This window comes from Pelobates fuscus, chromosome 8, assembly GCF_036172605.1.
Source record: "Pelobates fuscus isolate aPelFus1 chromosome 8, aPelFus1.pri, whole genome shotgun sequence".
In the NCBI taxonomy this organism is placed as follows: Eukaryota; Metazoa; Chordata; class Amphibia; order Anura; family Pelobatidae; genus Pelobates; species Pelobates fuscus.
Genome location: NC_086324.1, coordinates 92768403 through 92790202, shown reverse-complemented (window position 1 = coordinate 92790202; position 21800 = coordinate 92768403). Strand labels below are relative to the sequence as shown.

Sequence of the window (21800 nt, the reverse complement as noted above, 5' to 3'; positions counted from 1 at the left end):
CGCCATGCAATTTTAAGGCACCTATTCTAAAGAGGTGCAGAGCAAACTACAAAATTAATAAAAGCAATGGAACATATTGGTTAGGAAGAAAAGTTAAGAAATTTAAATCAGTTTTGTTAAGAAAAGCAGCACCTCAGAGGGGATATGATTATACAAATGTATTCAGTGCCAATACAAACCATTGTCTGGAAAACTAATTCATAAACAGGGCTATACATAGGACACGAGGTCACACATTTAGATTGGAAGAAAGGGGATTTAGTCTAAGGAAAAGGAAAGCGTTTTTACAGTAAGAACAATGACGTGGAAATTTGTGCCTGAAGAGGTGGTTTTATCAGTGTTTAACCCCTTAGTGACCAGACAGTTTTTCAATTATCTTACCATTTGGGACCAGGGCATTTTTTACATTTCTGCGGTGTTTGTGTTTAGTTGTAATTTTCCTCTTACTCATTTACTGTACCCACACCTTATGTACCTGTTTTCTTGCCATTAAATAGTCTTTCTAAAGATACTATTATTTTCATATTCTATAATTTAATATAAAACATTTTTATAAAATATGATACATTTTTTTTAAACACACTTTTCCGAACTTTGACCCCATAATCTGTTACGCATCTACAACCACCAAAAAACACCCATGCTAAATAGTTTCTAAATTTTGTCCTGAGTTTAGAAATGCCCAATGTTAACATGTTCTTGTAAGTACAAGTAGCAGAATTATCGCAAGTAACATTGTAACACTGATATCTGTCTGGAATCCATGAATCACCCTTCACATGTATATATTTTTTTTTTAAAAGAAGACCACTCCTACTCAGATTTGCAAAGTTGCTACCTGGTAGTTTGCAGACTTTTTAAAATCATTATTGGTTAGACATACAGGCCTAATACCACCCCCACCCCCCTTCACACACACACAAACACACACATACACTAATAAATATTATTTGGTTTGTGAATTTTCTGGGGGTCTTGGTGGTCCTAAGGGAGGAGACGGACTAATGATTTTAAATTTTTAGGTGTATGCCTGCCTTTTCCAGCCCAGATTAGAGGATATCCCAATTCTTGTCCACTGCCTCTGATCTTAAGGATGATTAACTTTTTTTTTGTGTGTAATGCCTTGGGAACATACAGTAAAAATATGCCTTTATGGATCTAGAATTTCTATTTAACTATATGAATGATGACCAAATTCCAAACAAAATCATAGAGGTGCAATTTTCACACCGGGGCCCAGTGGTTGGTAGTTACGCCTGTGACTGTCTACATAAAAATAACTTTTAAAGTAACCCTTTATATCAGCACTGGGCTGCTCATTACTTGATAGCCATTAATACAATGAACCACCACTGTGGTACAAAGGTTATCAGGGAGTCGCTTCGTATGTATGGGTGTAATTCATTGACCTGCAGGAACATCATTCAATATCGAGAGCAGACCTGACTGGAAATTAGTCTCTGTGCAGTTTTATTTTCAGCATTCGGGAAATGTGGGTAAGGCAACAAAATGTTAAAGTGCAATGATAACACAACAAGATTCTAATAGCCTGACAAAACGAACACTTTAAGAAAAACCTTTGACTTTCTAAAATACATTGTTTTATAAATGCGATAAGAATTTTTGAATAATAAGTCCGCTTTAAAAACTATGGACTATTTATAGAATTACTACCACCCATTGACCATTTAAAGTGCCTTACCGTCCTCTGGTGGATGCTTGTACTCCTTATCTTCTAAAACGTCAAAGTCAAACCCCAGAAGATCAATTGGAATAGTGTACTTGCGAGCATAATTCTGTTGTGCCCCTGTTAGAAAGGCTTGCGTAAAGAAAAAGCCAGATACCCAAAAGACTGGTGGTATTCCATTCTCGTACCAATCCTGATAAATAAGTACAAAGAATTGTTACTTTCATCTAGTTCAGCCAAATGATATGATACAAAATAAATCTATGGAGCTCAAATAAGATTGTGGTCATCATACAGATGGAAAGGCAGAAGAATACTGTGTCTCAGACCAGATGCCAATCAAGATCACACAAGACCATTTATTATGTCAATGTGCTTTGAACCATCTAAGAATTTAGTTTAACTTAGAAAGGTCACACAGCGTTATTTGTCCAATTTACAACTCACATGGTTTTTTACTAAACTGTGAATTGTCGGGAATTCAAAGTGAATTTAAAGGGAAATGGTCTGGGTGCAATGTCCCTGCTCCGTTAACCCTACAATCTAAAACATTGCAGTCTTACAACTGCCTATAGTGGCTGTCACTCAAACAGCCACTAGAGGCACTTTCTGCAGTTTCACAATGAGAACTGAGAATGTTTTGCATAAGGACTCCAGCAAGTAACCTAACTTAAAGCATAGCTGTTTGAGATACTTTTTTTACTTGGAATTCTCTTGGAAATCCCAACAACTCTCACTGTAGTAAATAACCCTGTTTTTAATCTGATTTAAAATATATATCAAATTCTGCGATTAAAAAGACCATAATGCTTCTACTTACACAATACATCACTTCTTTCCTGCTTTCTCGAACAAGATTCTCAAATAGTTTTATTAGAACTCTAGGACAAGCTTATATGTGTTACAATGGTCATGTGGTTTAGCCATTCTAAAACGCTTGTTGCTTTTTAAAAATCATTGGCAAAGATTATTTTTAAAAATACATTGAACCAAACTCAGTGTTAAACCTAGAAAGAGACAATGCTCAATGCTAGTTCTCGAAATTTCATAAGTAACATTCTTCAACTATTGCTGAGAAAGTTGAACATGATTTGGATAAGGTTTGCATAGAGAATTTTTTTCAGGATAAAATGGATAAGGGGTTTAATCAATTGTGGATTCATTGTGAATGTTCACATTTTTAATCAATGGAAAAAAATTACTTAATCACTCAAAAATAGAAAAACTTAGATGTTAAATTATACTATTTTCTAAAAGGGTACCTTAAACAACCTAAATATTACCTATCAGTAATATGCAAAGATTTTTTTTTCTAATTGCTCTAAAAAAAAGAAAACGGAGTTTGGGTTTCTCACAGTGCCTGAAACTGGTCCCTCTGCTTTAGCTAATGATGAAGTTAATGTCCACAATAGCTGACTTGTTTTGGCTAATGCAAAAGTGAAGACCAGGATTAAGACTGTAACATTTCGACAAGACTGGTCTTGACAATTTGACATGTGAATATTTAACTAAACGAGAAGCTTTTTCTTTCTACATTATGCAGACACTTTTCCCCTAGTTCGACTGTTTTCATCTGCTTCTTTCCTCGAGTTATATTTATTTACTTTTATTTTTTCTTTAGTTATATCTCTTTTTGATGAAGCTTGATTTTAGAATTGCTTGCAAACGTTTTACCAAGACTTTCAGAATCTTATTTAAGGCTTGTTACATGTCCCGTGCATAACGTTCCGTGCCTGTCTCCATGGCAACTCGTTCCCAAGGTAGTCACCTGTCATTGCTGGTTCTGGTATTGTGCATATTATATCTCAAATTATCTGTGTTTGTAGAATAAAACAAGTTTCTTAATGTGCTATTTGTTTCTACTCTGATTATAGTTTAAAAGTTGCTGTTATCGTTTAGGGTTTATCAAAATAATGATTTAGTTATAGTTGGTTTTATTTTATAAAATATGTACTAAACCAATGAAAAAATATATATTTTTTTGTTAATGTTATTACATACTTTTTATATAGCGCTTTAGTATACACTTTCAATAAATATGTATTATAGGTTTGAAAAAGACTTTTATAGAGTCCAAACGTGTCTTTTATGTGAGCAAAATGACACTCTGCATTTCCTGTGAGCCCAGTCTGTTCATTTATTACACCTACATATATAGAGTGTAAACCTGTATTATATAACATGATAACATGTATCACGTAATATTTTAAATGGAAGCAAAACAAATACAAGAAAGCAAAGATTTGCCAAATCAGATCTGTCAGTCATCAGTATGGTCATGTTAACTTTCCCTTGGTGCTTGGTGAAGATTGCTTGGTATATTATTAAACCTTATTGTGAGATTTCCATTAGTTTTTATTTCCTTTACCATTAGGTACAAGTTAAAGGAACACTCCAAACACCATACATTTTGGTGGTTAAGGTGCCATGAGTACCTTGGCAACCCTCGTTCACTAAACGTAAATAGCCAAACTGTTTGCTGACGATTTAGTTTCTTCCCTTGGATAGGTCGGTGCTTTTCCCTATCTCTCTGAAGCAGGAAGTAAGAGCTGGACGCTCATGCTAGGAGATTCAGTTAGCTCTTCTGAGCTAATTCCTGCAAAGGCAGCTGATTGCTCTCAGCCAATGCATGAGATGCTCTGTACTGCCGGGCTTAGCTCAGTGAACATAGTGTCTGGCTGCAGAGAGGCACCCTACAGAACCAGAGTGAAAAGTCAAACCATTGTCAAATTGTCCACGGCAATCTTGGCACCATAATCACTTCAGCAAGCTGGGAGGAGCAAATTTCACATTTGGTTAATTTGGATATTTTAGTCTAAATTTAGCAATTTGTTTTTATATTAAACTAGTTCACTTTCTAGGTGAATAAACACAACTGGCACTACAGTATGCCTTTAACCTTCAAACAAATTCCACAGGCGAGTAAGTGACCAGTAAATGTAAAATCTTTATATATATTTATATCTATTCTATATCTTTATATATTTTTTATATATATATATATATATACACACAGCATACAGGCAGAATTTGGAGAAGAGGTTTAAAATATTGCAAAATCACTTTAAAGTGAATTTTCCTTCCACCATATGTACTTTGTTTTCTCTGACTACATTTATTTGTACACTCTCTTGCACTGACACTGGGTGTTAACAGCTGTCAATAGTGGATTCCAGCTGGCTGATCCACACAAGGAGTCCTATCTTTGGGACATGGGGAATGCACAACTTGGTGAGCTTGAAGTTAATACTTGGATCTAATACCTAGTTGATCCTCCTTTGGCAGCAATAACCTCAGCTACAGGTTTCGGGAAGCTGCACATTTGAAGGACTTTTGGAACACTCTTCCTTACAAAGTTCCTTTAGCTCAGCCATGTTCTTAGGATGTCTGGTTTCTTGAGGTCATTCCACAGCATCTCTATGGGGTAAATTCTGGACTGGGCCACTCCAAAAGGAGGATTTTTATAAAGCCATTCTGTAGTAGATTTACTTTTACATTTATTATTATTGTCCTGCTGCATCACCCAACCTCTACTGAGCTTCAGATGGTGCACAGCCTGTAGGATATTCATTTTTCCCTTAATGAAATCATGATGCTCTGTCCATAGTATTTAACCGTTGGGATAGTGTTTACATGTTGGTATACAGTTCCCTTTTTACTATATACATAGTGCTGCATATACTTCTCAAAGAACTCAACTGTAGTTTCATCAGTCCACAAAATATTTCCCCAGTAGCGTTGTTGAATGCTAAGGTGATCTTTGTCAAACTTCAAGAGCAGCGCCATGGACACCTTGTGTGTTCAATACTTTCCATATAGTATACTCATGAACAGAGATAACCTGTTCCAATGATTTCTTCAAGTCTTTATGTGTCTCTGTATGGTTCCTTTTTTATTTATTTATTTTTATTTGAGATTTAGTTATGTCAAAGAGAAAGTACAGTAGTAAACAGTTGTAGCGGTACTTACCTTATCCGGGGGCCGGACGCGGTCCTCTCTTCAAGCCGCGCGCGGTCCTGCGGCTCGTCCGACTGTTCAGACAGGAAGGCGGGCAGTGACCGCGAGAAGCGGTCACGTGTCCCGCCTGCAGCTAAGAGCGCGCCGCGAATCTCGGGCGCGCTCTTAAAGAGACAGTGGGAGCCTAAATTGCAAAAAGGCTCCCATTGGCTCCTGTCATGCCAATCACCCCATACACTTACCTGTTGGGGGAGTGGAAGTGACAGGAGCCAATCACATTAGTTTGAAGGCTACTTATACTTACCCTTTTCCCTTAGTTCCTTGCCCTATCGTGGTTTCTGCTACAGTTCCCTTTAGTGCTTGTTGTGTTCAGTTGTGTTTCTCCGTATTTGACCTTGGCTTTGTATTCTGACTTCGTTTTCGCTTTATCCTATTCTGTACTGTTTGCCGGCTTGCTGATTCCTGTGTACCAGTCCCCGGCTAGTTTTCGTTTACGCTGTCTCTTTGTGCCCTTGACCTCGGATCGTTCCTGACTCTGTCTTATCCTATTACGTCGAGTCCGGCCTGTCAGGGTACCTGAGGCCTCTACCTCTAAGAGAGGTAGAGACTTGGTGGTTTATCCATCCAGGCGAGCTGTTTCCTCCGTTCCTCGCGGTTCATCCAGCCACTTAAACACCGGCCGCGAGGAATCCACACCCTTTTCTAGCAGGACGCTCAATACGTGACGTCATGACGCTATCACGAGCGATCTGTCACTCAAGTGTCCGATATCCAATCGGCACTTGTCAGAGGCGTGCTTACCAGCCGGAGCCAGGGTATTTAAGCTTGCTTCTCTCTTCAGCTCATTGCCCTGTCGTGGTTCTAGCTTGTCTAGTCACTCAGTGCTCTGGTATTCTAGTTTGCTCTATTTGGTTTTGACTCGGCTTGTTGTACTACCCTGCTTCTCTGTTATCCCTTGACCCGGCTTGTCTCTCGCTTATCTGTCTTCTCGTTCCCTCGACCTCGGCTTGTCTCTGACTATTCTCTATTACTCTCGGTACGTTAGTCCGGCCATTCTAAGGCCCGGTATACGTACCTTTCCACTCTTTGTACCCTGCGTGTTGGATCCCTGTCCCGATCCTGACATTACGACAGGGCCAATGGATCCTGCAGGTACAAACAGTCAGCTTGGTTCTTCTGATCCCAAGTTTGACGCCATGGAGCATAGGATGGATCAGATGGCTCTAGCACTACAGGCACTTTTGTCTCGTGCTAGTAACCCACCTGAGGAGACACGTACTCCTTCTATTTCTCCTGCAGTCTCAGGTCTAGAGGTAGGCACTGTAGGTGCTTCTTCCCGTATTACCCCACCAGTACGTTATGGCGGGTCACCGGAGAAGTGCCGTGGTTTTCTGAACCAGATTAGCATCCATTTCGAATTACAACCCCGCTCTTATCCTACAGATAGAGCGAAGATTGGATTTGTTATTACTTTACTCATTGAGAAAGCTCTGAGATGGGCCAATCCTTTATGGGAGAATGATAATCCACTAGTCTATAATTATAATGCCTTTGTAGCTGCGTTTAGAAGAACTTTTGACCCTCCTGGTAGAAAGGTCAATGCAGCTAGATTACTGTTGCGCCTTAGACAGGACAATCGAACACTTGTGGACTATGCACTAGAGTTCAGGTCCTTGGCGGCAGAAATTAAGTGGAACGAACAGGCTTATATAGATGTGTTTCTGAATGGGTTATCAGATGTAATTCTTGACGAAGTCGCTACTAGAGAACTCCCTGAAAATTTGGAGGATTTAATTTCTTTTATATCTCGTATTGATGAACGCATAAGAGAGAGGCAGAACACTCGAGATAGGACCCGTAGACCCTCCTTTAAACTAGCGCCTACCTTTCAAAATTCTGAGTTCGAGGACTTACGTATTTCTGAACCTATGCAGATAGGCAGTACTCATCTCACAGAGAGAGAGAGACAGTACAGAAGAAGGGAGGGTTTATGTATGTATTGTGGAGTCAGAGGACATTTACGCCTAAATTGTCCTAATCGTTCGGGAAACGCTCGCACCTAAGTTTCTCTAGAGGACAGGCCTTGGGTGTTTCTACTTTGTCCTCTATTCACAATTACAAAGAGTTCAGGCTTCTGTTACCCGTTTCTTTGAGGTGGGAGAAGGGAGTAGTAAAGACTATGGCACTAATCGATTCTGGAGCTGCTGAGAGCTTTATAGATCAGGGTTTTGTTGCCAAGCATGCTATCCCATCCCAGTTAAAAGAGACACCACTGGCTGTCGAGGCCATCGATGGTAGACCGTTACTTGAGCCTGTTATTTTCCATGAAACCATACCGATTAACTTAACTGTTGGCATCCTGCATAAAGAGGATATATCCTTAATGCTCATTTCTTCTCCGTCTATTCCCATAGTCCTGGGGTACTCCTGGTTGAGGAGACACAACCCTATTATTAATTGGGAGTCAGGGGAGATAGTTTCATGGGGAGAGAATTGTCAAGAAAAATGCTTGCGGAAGGTCTTACCTCTCGGATTAACTAATACATCGAATACCTCTGACAATCCTACAGAGACACAAATTCCGTCTCAGTATCTAGATTTAAAGGCAGTATTTGACAAAAAGAAAGCCGATACCTTACCCCCACACAGGTCCTTTGATTGCAAAATTAACCTACTCCCTGGTACCATGCCTCCCAGAGGTCATGTATACCCATTATCTATAAAAGAGAACTCAGTTCTAGAGGAGTATATTCACGAGAATTTAGACAAGGGATTCATCAGGAGGTCCTCCTCCCCTGCCGGGGCTGGATTTTTTTTTGTTAAAAAGAAAGATGGTTCTTTGAGACCTTGTATTGATTATCGAGGCTTGAATAAGATAACCATTAAAAATGCCTACCCGATTCCCTTGATCACCGAACTCTTCGATCGTTTGAAGGGCTCTACAATTTTCACCAAGTTAGACCTCAGAGGGGCATATAACTTGGTGAGAATCCAGCAGGGACATGAGTGGATGACGGCATTCAATACTCGATATGGTCACTATGAATATACTGTTATGCCTTTTGGGTTATGCAATGCGCCAGCTGTATTCCAGGATCTGATAAATGAGGTTCTTAGGGAATTTCAGCAAGATTGCGTCATTGTATACCTAGATGATATACTCATTCATTCTAGTGAGATTGAGACTCATCACAAGCAAGTCAGGAGGGTTTTGCACAAGCTTCTCCAGCATGGCTTGTACTGCAAGTTGGAGAAATGTAGCTTTGATCAAACCCAGGTAACCTTTCTCGGCTATGTGATCTCTGGGGAGGGATTTAAGATGGATCCGGATAAGCTCCAATCCATTCTAGAGTGGCCTTTACCCACAGGTCTTAAAGCCATACAGAGATTTATTGGTTTTTCTAATTATTACAGGCGCTTTATTAAGGGCTATTCTTCCATTATCGCACCTATCACTAATATGACCAAACAGGGGGCTGATACTAAGAATTGGACTACTGAAGCTCTCCTTGCGTTCAAAACTCTCAAGGAGCTTTTCGCTTCCGCTCCAATTTTAGTTCACCCCGACACTTCTCTGCCTTTTCTACTTGAGGTAGACGCATCAGAGACTGGTTTAGGTGCTGTCCTATCTCAAAGGTTGGGGGTTGATAAACCATTACATCCATGTGGATTTTTCTCTAAAAAATTGACCGGTACTGAAAGCAGATATGACATTGGTGACAGAGAATTACTAGCGGTTATCAAGGCTTTGAAAGAGTGGAGACATTTACTGGAAGGTACATTACATCCTGTTACCATTCTAACTGACCACAAAAATTTGTCTTATATCGGAGAGGCTAAGCGGTTGTCCTCCAGGCAGGCTCGTTGGTCGTTGTTTCTTACCCATTTCAACTACGTTCTGACTTACAGACCTGGGTCAAAGAATTCTAAAGCCGATGCGCTATCTCGCCAATATGAGCCCTCTGCTTCAGTTGAACCACTTATGTCCTCCATTGTACCCAAATGCAATATTATTGCTAATACCAGTCTCAAAATTCATTCTCCGCTACTTGACCAGATCTTGAAGTCACAACATCTAGCTCCCGGAAACACTCCTGAGGGAAGAAACTTTGTTCCTCCTGAACTTCAACTGGAGCTCTTACAATGTTTTCACGAAAGTAAAGTAGCTGGTCATCCTGGTATTCACAAGACATACTCTTTGATATCCAAGGATTTCTGGTGGCCTTCACTTCGAAAAGATGTTGAGGAGTTCGTCGCAGCTTGTGAGACTTGTGCCAAAACTAAACTACCTCATGCATCTCCATGTGGCCTGTTACACCCCTTGGACATTCCTGAGAAACCTTGGTCCTGTTTATCCATAGACTTTATCGTTGATTTGCCTGCTTCCAAGAGACAGACTGTTATTCTCACGGTGGTGGATAGATTTACTAAGATGGCCCATTTCGTGCCATTACCTAAACTTCCGACTTCTCCTGAATTGGCGGAGATTTTTGCAAAAGAGGTTTTTCGCCTACATGGGATTCCTTCAGAGATTGTTTCTGATAGAGGCTCTCAATTTGTCTCACGTTTCTGGAGATCCTTTTGTTCTCAAATGGGCATCAAATTGAACTTCTCCTCGGCCTATCACCCTCAGTCTAACGGAGCTGCTGAACGTACCAATCAAAAAATCGAACAGTATCTGCGTTGCTTTGTTTCCGAACACCAGGACGATTGGGTCGGTCTGATTCCTTGGGCGGAGTTCGCACACAATAACCTTGTTTGCGATTCAACTCGCTCTAGCCCTTTCTTCATGAACTATGGCTTTCATCCTTCGATTTTTCCTTCGGTTTCCTCTTCTCAGGGGATACCGTCGGTTGATGATCATGTCGCCAACCTGAAGAAATTATGGGATCAGACTCGGCAAATTCTGTTACATAGTTCCTCGTTGTTCAAGATACACGCTGACAAGCATAGAAGAGCTGCTCCTGTTTTTGTTCCTGGGGATAGGGTATGGTTAAGTACTAAGAATATTCGACTAAAAGTTCCATCTATGAAATTTGCTCCTCGCTACATAGGCCCTTACAGGGTTCTCACTCGTATCAATCCGGTTGCGTATCGCCTTGCTCTGCCACCTGCCTTACGCATTCCTAACTCTTTTCATGTCTCCTTGTTAAAACCCCTTATTTGCAACAAATTCTCCTCTAAGGTCTCCTCGCCTCGTCCTGTTCAGGTGGAGGGTCGGGAGGAGTACGAGGTAAGCTCCATCGTTGATTCCAGAATTTCAAGGGGAAAATTGCAATATCTGGTCAACTGGAGGGGTTATGGTCCTGAGGAGAGGAGTTGGGTACCTCAGGAGGATGTTCATGCTTCTCGCCTTCGCAGAGCATTTCACCTCCGCTTCCCATCTCGCCCCGGTTCCTTCCGCCCGGTGGGCGTATCTGAGAGGGGGGGTACTGTCAGGGTACCTGAGGCCTCTACCTCTAAGAGAGGTAGAGACTTGGTGGTTTATCCATCCAGGCGAGCTGTTTCCTCCGTTCCTCGCGGTTCATCCAGCCACTTAAACACCGGCCGCGAGGAATCCACACCCTTTTCTAGCAGGACGCTCAATACGTGACGTCATGACGCTATCACGAGCGATCTGTCACTCAAGTGTCCGATATCCAATCGGCACTTGTCAGAGGCGTGCTTACCAGCCGGAGCCAGGGTATTTAAGCTTGCTTCTCTCTTCAGCTCATTGCCCTGTCGTGGTTCTAGCTTGTCTAGTCACTCAGTGCTCTGGTATTCTAGTTTGCTCTATTTGGTTTTGACTCGGCTTGTTGTACTACCCTGCTTCTCTGTTATCCCTTGACCCGGCTTGTCTCTCGCTTATCTGTCTTCTCGTTCCCTCGACCTCGGCTTGTCTCTGACTATTCTCTATTACTCTCGGTACGTTAGTCCGGCCATTCTAAGGCCCGGTATACGTACCTTTCCACTCTTTGTACCCTGCGTGTTGGATCCCTGTCCCGATCCTGACACGGCCACTCTAAGGTCCGGTAGACGTATCTCTCCTCTGTACTGTCTTCTGTTAGGCTGGATCCTGCGTGTAGGGGTATATACTCGTTACATTACGATAGGGCCATGGACCCCGCAGATTTAGCTCAACAGATGGCGACCCATGAGGCTAGATTTGTAGAGCAGGATCACCGTATGGATCAAATAGCTCAGGCTCTCCAGACGCTCTTAACTAGAACCATTCCAGCAACCGCACCTAACCCTCCTGCACCCCTGCTTCCTGAAGTATCGACTATGCCTAACGCTACAGCACATTTAACGCCTCCTCCTAGGTATGGAGGGGATTCTAAGACATGCAGAGGGTTCATTAACCAAATAGAGTTTCATTTTGAAATGTATCCACGTTCATTTCCCACAGAGAGGTCTAAAGTTGGATTCTTTATGCACCAACTTACCGACAAAGCACTTGAATGGGCAAACCCTATTTGGGAGGCTAATGGACCTATGGTGCATAACTTTCACAGTTTCCTAACAGCTTTTCGCAGAACTTTTGATACTATGAAAAGGTCTAAGAATGCCGCTAGAGCATTAATGAGGGTTAAACAGGGTTCTAGGTCTGTGGCTGATTACGCTATACAGTTTCGTACCCTTGCCTCACAGGTCGATTGGACCAATAATGGGTTAACTACGGCCTTCATGGAAGGTTTATCAGACTCTATATTGGATGAGGTAGCAGCTAAGGAGCTTCCTATTGCCTTAGAGGACCTTATTGACTACCTCATCGATATAGATAATAGGATTCGTGACAGGCTCTATACTAAGAACAGGAATAGACGTTTTGTTACACCTATTCAACCCAGAGTTAATATACCGGAGAGTGTTAAAGTATCTGAAGAGGAACCTATGCAATTAGGGGTTGCCAAACTCTCAGATACTGAGAAATTACATAGGAGAAGGGAGGGACTCTGCCTATATTGTGGTAAGAGAGACCATATGGTAAAGGAGTGTCCTCTGCTCCCGGAAAACTCTCGCACCTAAGACCTTATAGGGGACTGGCCTTGGGTGTGATTTCTAAGTCTCCTACATTGCCTCCTAACCGATTGCTTCTCCCTGTTTCTTTACATATGGGAGAGAGTTGTATAGTTGAAAACATAGACGCCCTGGTTGATTCTGGGGCAGCCGAGAACTTTATAGACTCTGGTTTTGTAAAGAGAAACAATATTCCCATCAGAGAGAAGGAGATACCCTTGGCCGTTGAGGCCATAGATGGTAGACCATTGATATCTCCTGTTGTTACTCACGAGACTGCACCGCTACACATGTACACAGGGGTTCTACACTATGAAACCATTCGGTTCCAGGTCATCACCTCTCCCTCTTCACAGTTGGTGTTAGGGTATCCATGGTTACGTGCCCACAATCCCATTTTTGACTGGGAGACAGGGCAGATAAAATCATGGAGTGAAGCCTGCCATGAGTCATGTACTATTGAAGTCACGCCTGTGAATTCTATTAACGTTCCTACTGTTCCTCCTTTATCTACGACAATACCCTCTCAGTATTTAACTTTAAAGACTGTCTTTGATAAAAGAGAAGCTGACAAATTACCGCCTCACAGACCCTACGATTGTGCTATTGATTTGTTGCCTGGTACTATACCTCCTAAGGGCAGGGTGTACCCCCTATCGGTTCAAGAAAACCGTGTCATGGAGGAATACATTAAAGAGTCATTAGACAAGGGATTTATTAGAAGATCCTCTTCTCCGGCTGGAGCGGGGTTCTTCTTTGTATCAAAGAAAGAAGGTGATTTAAGACCTTGCATTGATTATAGAGGTCTTAACAAGATCACCATCAAAAATGCTTACCCTATACCTCTAATAACAGAATTGTTTGACAGGCTCAAACATGCTACGGTATTCACCAAATTAGATCTTAGAGGAGCATACAATTTGATACGTATTAAAAAGGACCACGAATGGAAGACAGCCTTTAACACTCGGTCAGGTCATTATGAGTATACCGTCATGCCATTTGGGCTTTGCAATGCCCCAGCAGTGTTCCAAGAATTTATTAATGATGTCTTAAGGGACTTTATTCACTCATTTGTTATTGTGTACTTGGATGACATTTTAATATATTCTACAGACATTCACACTCATCACAGACATGTTACGACAGTTCTGAAGACCCTTCTTGCTAATGGTCTTTATTGCAAATTAGAAAAATGTCTATTCGACCAGTCCGAGGTCCAGTTTCTAGGGTATTTGATTTCCGCCGAGGGTTTTCGGATGGATCCCCAGAAGCTCGCTGCAGTCATAGAATGGCCTCTGCCGCAAGGTCTGAAAGCCATCCAGCGTTTTCTGGGTTTCTCTAATTATTATAGACGTTTTATCAAAGGTTTTTCGTCTATAGTAGCGCCTATTACTCGTATGACTAAAAAGGATGGCAATACACGTGTCTGGTCTACTGAGGCACTTCAGGCTTTTGACTTTCTTAAAACTACGTTCGCCTCTGCCCCTATTTTACAGCATCCTGTCCCCTCATTGCCATATATACTTGAGGTTGATGCTTCCGATATAGGGGTAGGTGCTGTCTTATCCCAAAGAGAGTCTCCTGACAAGCCATTGCATCCTTGTGGCTTCTTTTCTAAACAAATGTCCAAGGCAGAGAGGAATTATGATGTGGGTAATCGCGAACTCCTTGCTATCATTTTAGCACTCAAAGAATGGAGACATTTGCTAGAAGGAACTAAGGATCCTATTCTCATATTTACAGATCATAAGAACCTATCCTACCTTAGCGAAGCTAAAAGATTGTCTTCAAGGCAGGCTAGGTGGTCACTGTTCTTGTCTCATTTTAATTATATAATCACCTATAGGCCAGGTGACCGGAACACCAAAGCGGACGCTCTGTCCAGACAATTCGAGACTATTGACAAACAGGAGATTGATGTCACTCCTGTCATTCCCCCAGACAGGATAATAGCAACTACTATATTGTCTATTTCCTCGTCCCTCTTGCAGGCCATACAAGCGAAACAAGGCATGGCACCCAGCGAGAGCCCTAATGATAAATTGTTCGTTGACATTCCCGAGAGACGGGATATTCTGTCACTTTATCACGATACTAAGACTGCTGGACATCCTGGTATTTCCAAAACAGTGTCAGCCGTTTCTCGGTATTTCTGGTGGGATACCTTACGTAAGGATGTTACTGACTATATAAGTGCTTGTACTACTTGTGCATGTATGAAAACTTCTCGTAGAGTTCCTTGTGGGCTGTTGCATCCGTTGCCCGTTCCCGAGAGACCTTGGTCTAATCTATCAATGGATTTTATTGTTGAATTACCCCCTTCGAATGGTAACACAGTCATCCTAATGATAGTAGATCGGTTTTCCAAAATGGCTCACTTTGTGTCTCTTCGCAAGTTGCCCACTTCCAAGGAATTGGCTCTTATCTTCGCTAGAGAAGTGTTTCGATTACATGGTATTCCCTTATCTATTGTATCCGATAGGGGTAGCCAATTTGTTTCCAGGTTCTGGAAAGCCTTTTGTTCGGAGATGGGTATTTCCCTCTCATTTTCTTCCGCTTACCATCCCCAGTCTAATGGAGCTGCTGAACGTGCCAACCAGTCTCTTGAGCAGTACCTCCGTTGTTTTGTGTCTCACCATCAGGACAATTGGTCTGACCTGCTTCCTTGGGCTGAATTTGCTCGGAATAATGCCACTCATGATTCTTCCGGCAAAAGCCCTTTTTACGTTGTCTATGGCCAGCATCCCGTTGTTCTTCCGGCTGCATTCTCCTCACAGGGCATGCCAGTTCTGGATGAGCATTTGGCTGGTTTGCGTAATACTTGGGAGCAGGTTCAGCGTTCTTTGGTGGACTCTGCTGCCCGCCAGAAGGCTCAGGCTGACAAGCATCGCAGAGCGGCTCCTTCCTATGTTGTGGGGGACAGGGTTTTGCTTTCCACACGGAATATTCGCCTCCGGGTGCCTTCTATGAAATTGGCTCCCCGCTTCATTGGTCCTTATCGCATTATACATAAGGTTAATCCCGTTTCTTATGCCTTGGGTCTGCCTAAGAATCTGCGTATACCCAATGTATTTCACACCTCTTTGTTGAAGCCTTACGTACGCAACCGCTATACCCGGCATACTCCCCCTCCCCCTCCTGTCTCTGTGGAGGGTCATGAGGAGTTCGAAGTATCTGCTGTTATTGACTCTCGTTTTCTCAGGGGTCGGCTTCAGTACTTGGTACATTGGAAGGGTTATGGGCCTGAGGAGCGCAGTTGGATTTCTGCGGATGCTGTTCATGCTCCCCGCCTTGTACGTTCTTTCCATTCGCGTTTTCCTGCCAGGCCTGGTCCTGCCCGCCCGGAGGGCGTGTCCTCAGGGGGGGGTACTGTAGCGGTACTTACCTTATCCGGGGGCCGGACGCGGTCCTCTCTTCAAGCCGCGCGCGGTCCTGCGGCTGCACGAGCCGCGCGCGGCTCGTCCGACTGTTCAGACAGGAAGGCGGGCAGTGACCGCGAGAAGCGGTCACGTGTCCCGCCTGCAGCTAAGAGCGCGCCGCGAATCTCGGGCGCGCTCTTAAAGAGACAGTGGGAGCCTAAATTGCAAAAAGGCTCCCATTGGCTCCTGTCATGCCAATCACCCCATACACTTACCTGTTGGGGGAGTGGAAGTGACAGGAGCCAATCACATTAGTTTGAAGGCTACTTATACTTACCCTTTTCCCTTAGTTCCTTGCCCTATCGTGGTTTCTGCTACAGTTCCCTTTAGTGCTTGTTGTGTTCAGTTGTGTTTCTCCGTATTTGACCTTGGCTTTGTATTCTGACTTCGTTTTCGCTTTATCCTATTCTGTACTGTTTGCCGGCTTGCTGATTCCTGTGTACCAGTCCCCGGCTAGTTTTCGTTTACGCTGTCTCTTTGTGCCCTTGACCTCGGATCGTTCCTGACTCTGTCTTATCCTATTACGTCGAGTCCGGCCACTCTAAGGTCCGGTAGACGTATCTCTCCTCTGTACTGTCTTCTGTTAGGCTGGATCCTGCGTGTAGGGGTATATACTCGTTACAACAGTGCATCGAAGTCATATAGTCAGTGGCAGGATAACCTAGTACACGAGACTGCAATACAGTCCGTAAACAATCTGTAAACAGTAAAGTGAGAGTATAATACGGTAACCAAAGAGCAAAGTAGTCTTCTGGTGACTACTCTTCCTAGCTATGTTCCAATAATTCTGTAACACTGATCTCTATTGGTAATATTTAAAACTGTTGGGCCACTGGAATGCAATCAAGGTACAATTCAAGAGAGAACAGAGACAGCCCGTGTCTGGGACATTTAATCTTTTTTGCAAGGCATTTATTATACTGTGAATATTTGAGTGGTATATTCAATAAGAACAATACAAGCATTTGTTTATTAGTTAAAACAGATTATTCATTACTGTAACTTAGATAAGTATCAAACCAGATAGATTTTATACATAAATGCAGTTGTTTCTGAAGGGTTTAAATACTTTTTTGCCACTGTACATCAATATTAGTCCATGTAGCCATCTGTCTTGTGAATTGGTATCAGATGAAAGACTTTACAGTTTGTTTACTAAAGCATGTAAGAATCCTTTACCCTGGTACAGAATGACAAACTACTGTACCCATCAGATGTATCAATTAACTTACACTGCCCATTAAATTCATTCACACCATCTCACATCAACCTTTTTATTAGTTTTCTGGGTATAGGAAACACTGTGTTCAAAATTTAACTCCTATGACAATACGAACTTACATGGACACTATAGACACCCAGACCACTTCAGCTCATTGAAGTGGTCTGGTTGCAGTGTCCCATCACACTTAAAGGACCACTCTAGTGCCAGGAAAGCATACTCGTTTTCCTGGCACTAGAGTGCCCTGAGGGTGCCCCCACCCTCAGGGACCCCCTCCCGCCCGGCTCTGGAAAGGGGAAAGGGGTTAAATCTTACCTTTTTCCAGCGCTGGGCGGAGAGATCTCCTCCTGCTCTCCTCCTCCGATCCTCCTCTTCTCCTCCCCGTCGGCTGAATGCGCACGCGCGGCAAGAGCTGCGCGCGCATTCAGCCGGTCACATAGGAAAGCATTCATAATGCTTTCCTATGGACGATGGCGTGCTCTCACTGTGAAAATCAAAGTGAGAAGCACGCAAGCGCCTCTAGCGGCTGTCAATGAGACAGCCACTAGAGGACATAGGGGGAAGGCTTAACCCATTCATAAACATAGCAGTTTCTCTGAAACTGCTATGTTTATGAAAAAATGGGTTAACCCTAGAAGGACCTGGCACCCAGACCACTTCATTAAGCTGAAGTGGTCTGGGTGCCTAGAGTGGTCCTTTAACCCTGAGCATGTAATTATTGCAGTTTTTAATAACCTGCAATAATTACTTGCTAGGGTTAACTCATCCTCTAGGGGCTATCTACCACTACTGTTCTTGTAAAACGAGTTTGTTTTCCTGGCACTACAGTTTCATTTAAATAGATATCTGCACAGGGTATTATAAGAGCTTTCAACTTATGATTCATCAAAATACCAGAAGCAGCCACAAATGTGTACCTAAAGCTTATGATTACATATTTCAAAATTGTTCCTTGATTCAACATCACTTCAACATTAAAATCTTCATGTCTCTCTTAGCCTTCTAAACTCATCTGTAAGAACTCAAATTGCATATTGTGTCTGAATGGATCACAATAAAACGTATAGATGTAGTGTACATATTTGTGAATACAGTGATATGAATGGATGAGACATAACAAATGTGTAACTAATTTACAAAGTCATGAATATTCTGTGATGCCCCATGTTATGTCCACAACTAAAACATGTATTGAAATTACAATAAGATATTTAAAAGGCAATTCAATGACAGAACAACAAAAGACAGAGCATTGGAGATAGGGACAGGTTTAAGATTTAAACAATGGTTATATAAGTTAAAGTTAAGTATCTAATGCAGTGCAAACAGGGTTGGGGGTAACTGTAATTCTATATGGGGGAGAAAAGCTATTTCTAAAAGTTCTTTCAACAAATGTGGGATTCTGGAGACATCCAATATTGATTTACTTTTATTTTTTCTTTAGTTATATCTCTTTTTGATGAAGCTTGATTTTAGAATTGCTTGCAAACATTTAACCAAGACTTTCAGAATCTTATTTAAGCCCAGGCATGGCTAAGCTTGACACTAAGCTTGGTAAAAGTAGTTCCTAAACATATGGTTTATGAAGCTTCACCCTCTGTTCAAGATGCTCATTTTCTCACCTGTAAAAATGCTAGCCTGGCGAGGAAGTCATTAACATAACTGCCAAGAGGTTTTAGGCTGGGGTAGGATTTCTTCATCCACATACCAGGAATTTTGCCTTTTAGAATGCTGATCACTACCTCCTCCAATTCAGAGGACATAACCACCAGACCCTATTGATAAGAAAAAGGGTAAATTAAGATGAGGTATTTGTTCTCTGCACACACCATGGTTATTTAAATTTGTAATTTTAAAACAACTGATTTATTGTTTTGCTTGTGCTAAACTCAATACCTTAAGAGTGATTTAATTTTTTTGCAATTTCTCACATTAGATGAACCCTCTAAATATTATAACTGTCATATAGTATTGAGAAGACCTCTCTGTTAGTGGTTCATTTTGTCCTTTTTTATGAAGGCAGATATTTGTAAAAGGGACATTACAAGCACCATGTGTTCATTGTATATGGTATGGTGCAAATAGGCTCCCTGTCTCTGCTTACCTTCTGACTTTGGCTTAAAAACTGGAGCAATTCTCAAAAGATTACTGAATGTCAACCCCTCACTCTCACCCCTGGCCTACAGGGCCGTTTTTAATATTGATTGGACCCTGGGAAAGCATTTGCTTGAGCCTGCTGGTCCCTGCAACCCCACTCCCTGGCATGCAATCACACCCTACAGCCCAGCCCAACCCATTGGTAGAACAAATGTAGAGAGGGCATTGGAGCAATAAATCTTTTTGCCCCTGCCCCCCACATAGCGCAAGAGTGGCAAAATGATAGATCCCCATCTGTTGCACAACTCCCATGATGCTATGCCAGCTGGGGATCTACCATTTGGCCATTCTTGCAGTGTTGTATTTGTATTTGTGTATTTGTGAGCAGTGTTTGAAAGTATGCCTGTTTTTGTATAGAGTAGGTGTGTATTTGTATGTACTGTTACATGTATCTGTGTGTGTGTGTATATATATATACACATATATACGCATTTAGGAGTTTGAAATCAAAAGTGTGTTTGTATATAATAGATGTGTTTGCATGTTTTTGATTGCTGGGATGTATGCACATACTTACACAGATATACATTCACATTAACACACATTCACACATATAAATACACAGATACAAGTGCTGGCACATACACACACCTTGACACACAGATACACACACTAGAATATACATACACTCAGACACACACACTCAGATACACACACTGACACATACACACTCAGATACACACATTGACAGTCAGCAACACACAAACACTCTGACATACCTAGACACATACAGGTGATGTTTTTTCTATGTTTGCAGCAGGGCCAAAGCAGAGAGGGGGGTGCAGGGCAGACGACGAGTGGGGGGAGCACAGGGCAGAAGAAGAGTAGAGGACACAGGGTAGAAGAAGAGTAGTGGGCACAGGGCAGAAACAGAGAGTGGAGGGAGGGGACACAGGGCAGAAGCAGAGAGTGGGGTGGCTCCCAAATAAATTTCCATAAACTCTCTGAGTTGCAGCCATTCAGCCAGATTGCAGAGATCTGCAACATATATATCTAAATGTGCTGATCCTCATCATAAGGAGAAAGGGTCAGTGACTGTACACACAGCAGGTAGTGTGTGAGCTCCATGCAGAGGAAAGCATAAATGCACAGCCTGTGAGAAGCATGATTTCTCTGCACTTAGATCTCAGCACAGGGTCCCAGAGGACAGCCATCTACATACAATATCTGTACACAATCAGCTAGAGCCTCTCTCTCCACGGCTGGATTTTAACTTCAGCTCATCTTGATCCTGATGATGCTGGCTTAGGTTGATGGCAGTGAGTGTGAGCAGCAGCTCATTCCTGCCTCTGCTCTCCATGCTGCCGCCTCCTCCTCTCCTTCCTCCCGTGCGGTACTCTCTTATGAAGCTAGGAGGAAGTGATCAGCTGTCACTTCCTCCAAGCATCCACTAGAGGGGCCCTGTCGTGCTCTTAAAGGGCCACAGCATTCAACCAGTCCCCTGTTCAACGATACTCATCGGGTGGCCCTAATTTCATGGGCCCCCCAATGGGCTCCTCTAAAGTGATGCGGGCAGTGGGCCCATGGGGCAGCTGCTTTGGGCCCCTTAGGAGTAACTAGGCACGGGGCAGCTTCCCCGTTTGTCCCCCTTAAAATGGGCCCTGCCGGCCTATAGAGTAGCTGTATGCCATGTGCATGCATAAATGGGGACACTGTGCCCACCCTCTCCTTTCCTCTGTTAATCAGGGGTTCATGGTATATATTCTCACTGAAAATAATGAACGTTGCCTTCACATTTTTTAGTCTTGGCACAGCAAACTGCAAGAACCTGCAAATTCTGTGATTTGAATAAGAAAAAAGAACTCTCAGAACTTGAGCTGTGCTATCATGTGACCATTGAAAATGTAGATTCTATTTTAGTCTTGCTGTTTTAATTAAAGGAACCAGACTAGACCAAAGATCAGAATAATAATCTCACAGCGAGTGTTATGGCTGCTTTGATGAGAGCAGGACAGTGCTAGATTAAAGGTCATTTTTGTATTCCTAAGGAACTGCCCTCAATCCCTAGTGAACATGTTATGCCTTTTACAACTTTAGCTAAATCTCCTCCAAATGCTTTGAATACATCAAATGTCATAGAGAATATTGAATTAGTCAATGTAAAATATTGCAGTTTACTCACCTCATCTCTGTTCCAGCACAGCCATGCTCTGAGCTTTGTGGGTGGATCTTCCTGCCGTCTTCTTTGATTTTCCCTGCTTGGGGGCATTTCCCCAAATAGGGCAAACTTTCCCTGTTACCAGAATGCTGACATCACTCTGTTCCCTTACTCACTAACCAGCTAGGGTGTTACTTGTGGGATGTCCTTTCTGCTCTCCCTTGTAAGTCAGAAAGTGGGAGAGAGGCCTATTTTTCA

At 42.5% G+C, this 21800-nt stretch overlaps 1 protein-coding gene across 1 annotated transcript in view; it reads right to left on the bottom strand.

Annotated features, from left to right (window-relative positions):
* Positions 1 to 21800, bottom strand: part of DNAH7 (dynein axonemal heavy chain 7) — a 261702-nt gene that overhangs the window by 8913 nt on the left and 230989 nt on the right. Inside the window, exons 61-62 of the mRNA XM_063430168.1 lie at positions 18910 to 19062; positions 1703 to 1880 (exon numbers count right to left, since the gene is read on the bottom strand). Of these exons, the coding sequence (XP_063286238.1) occupies positions 1703 to 1880; positions 18910 to 19062 (331 nt within the window). The remainder of the gene's footprint in view (positions 1 to 1702; positions 1881 to 18909; positions 19063 to 21800) is intronic.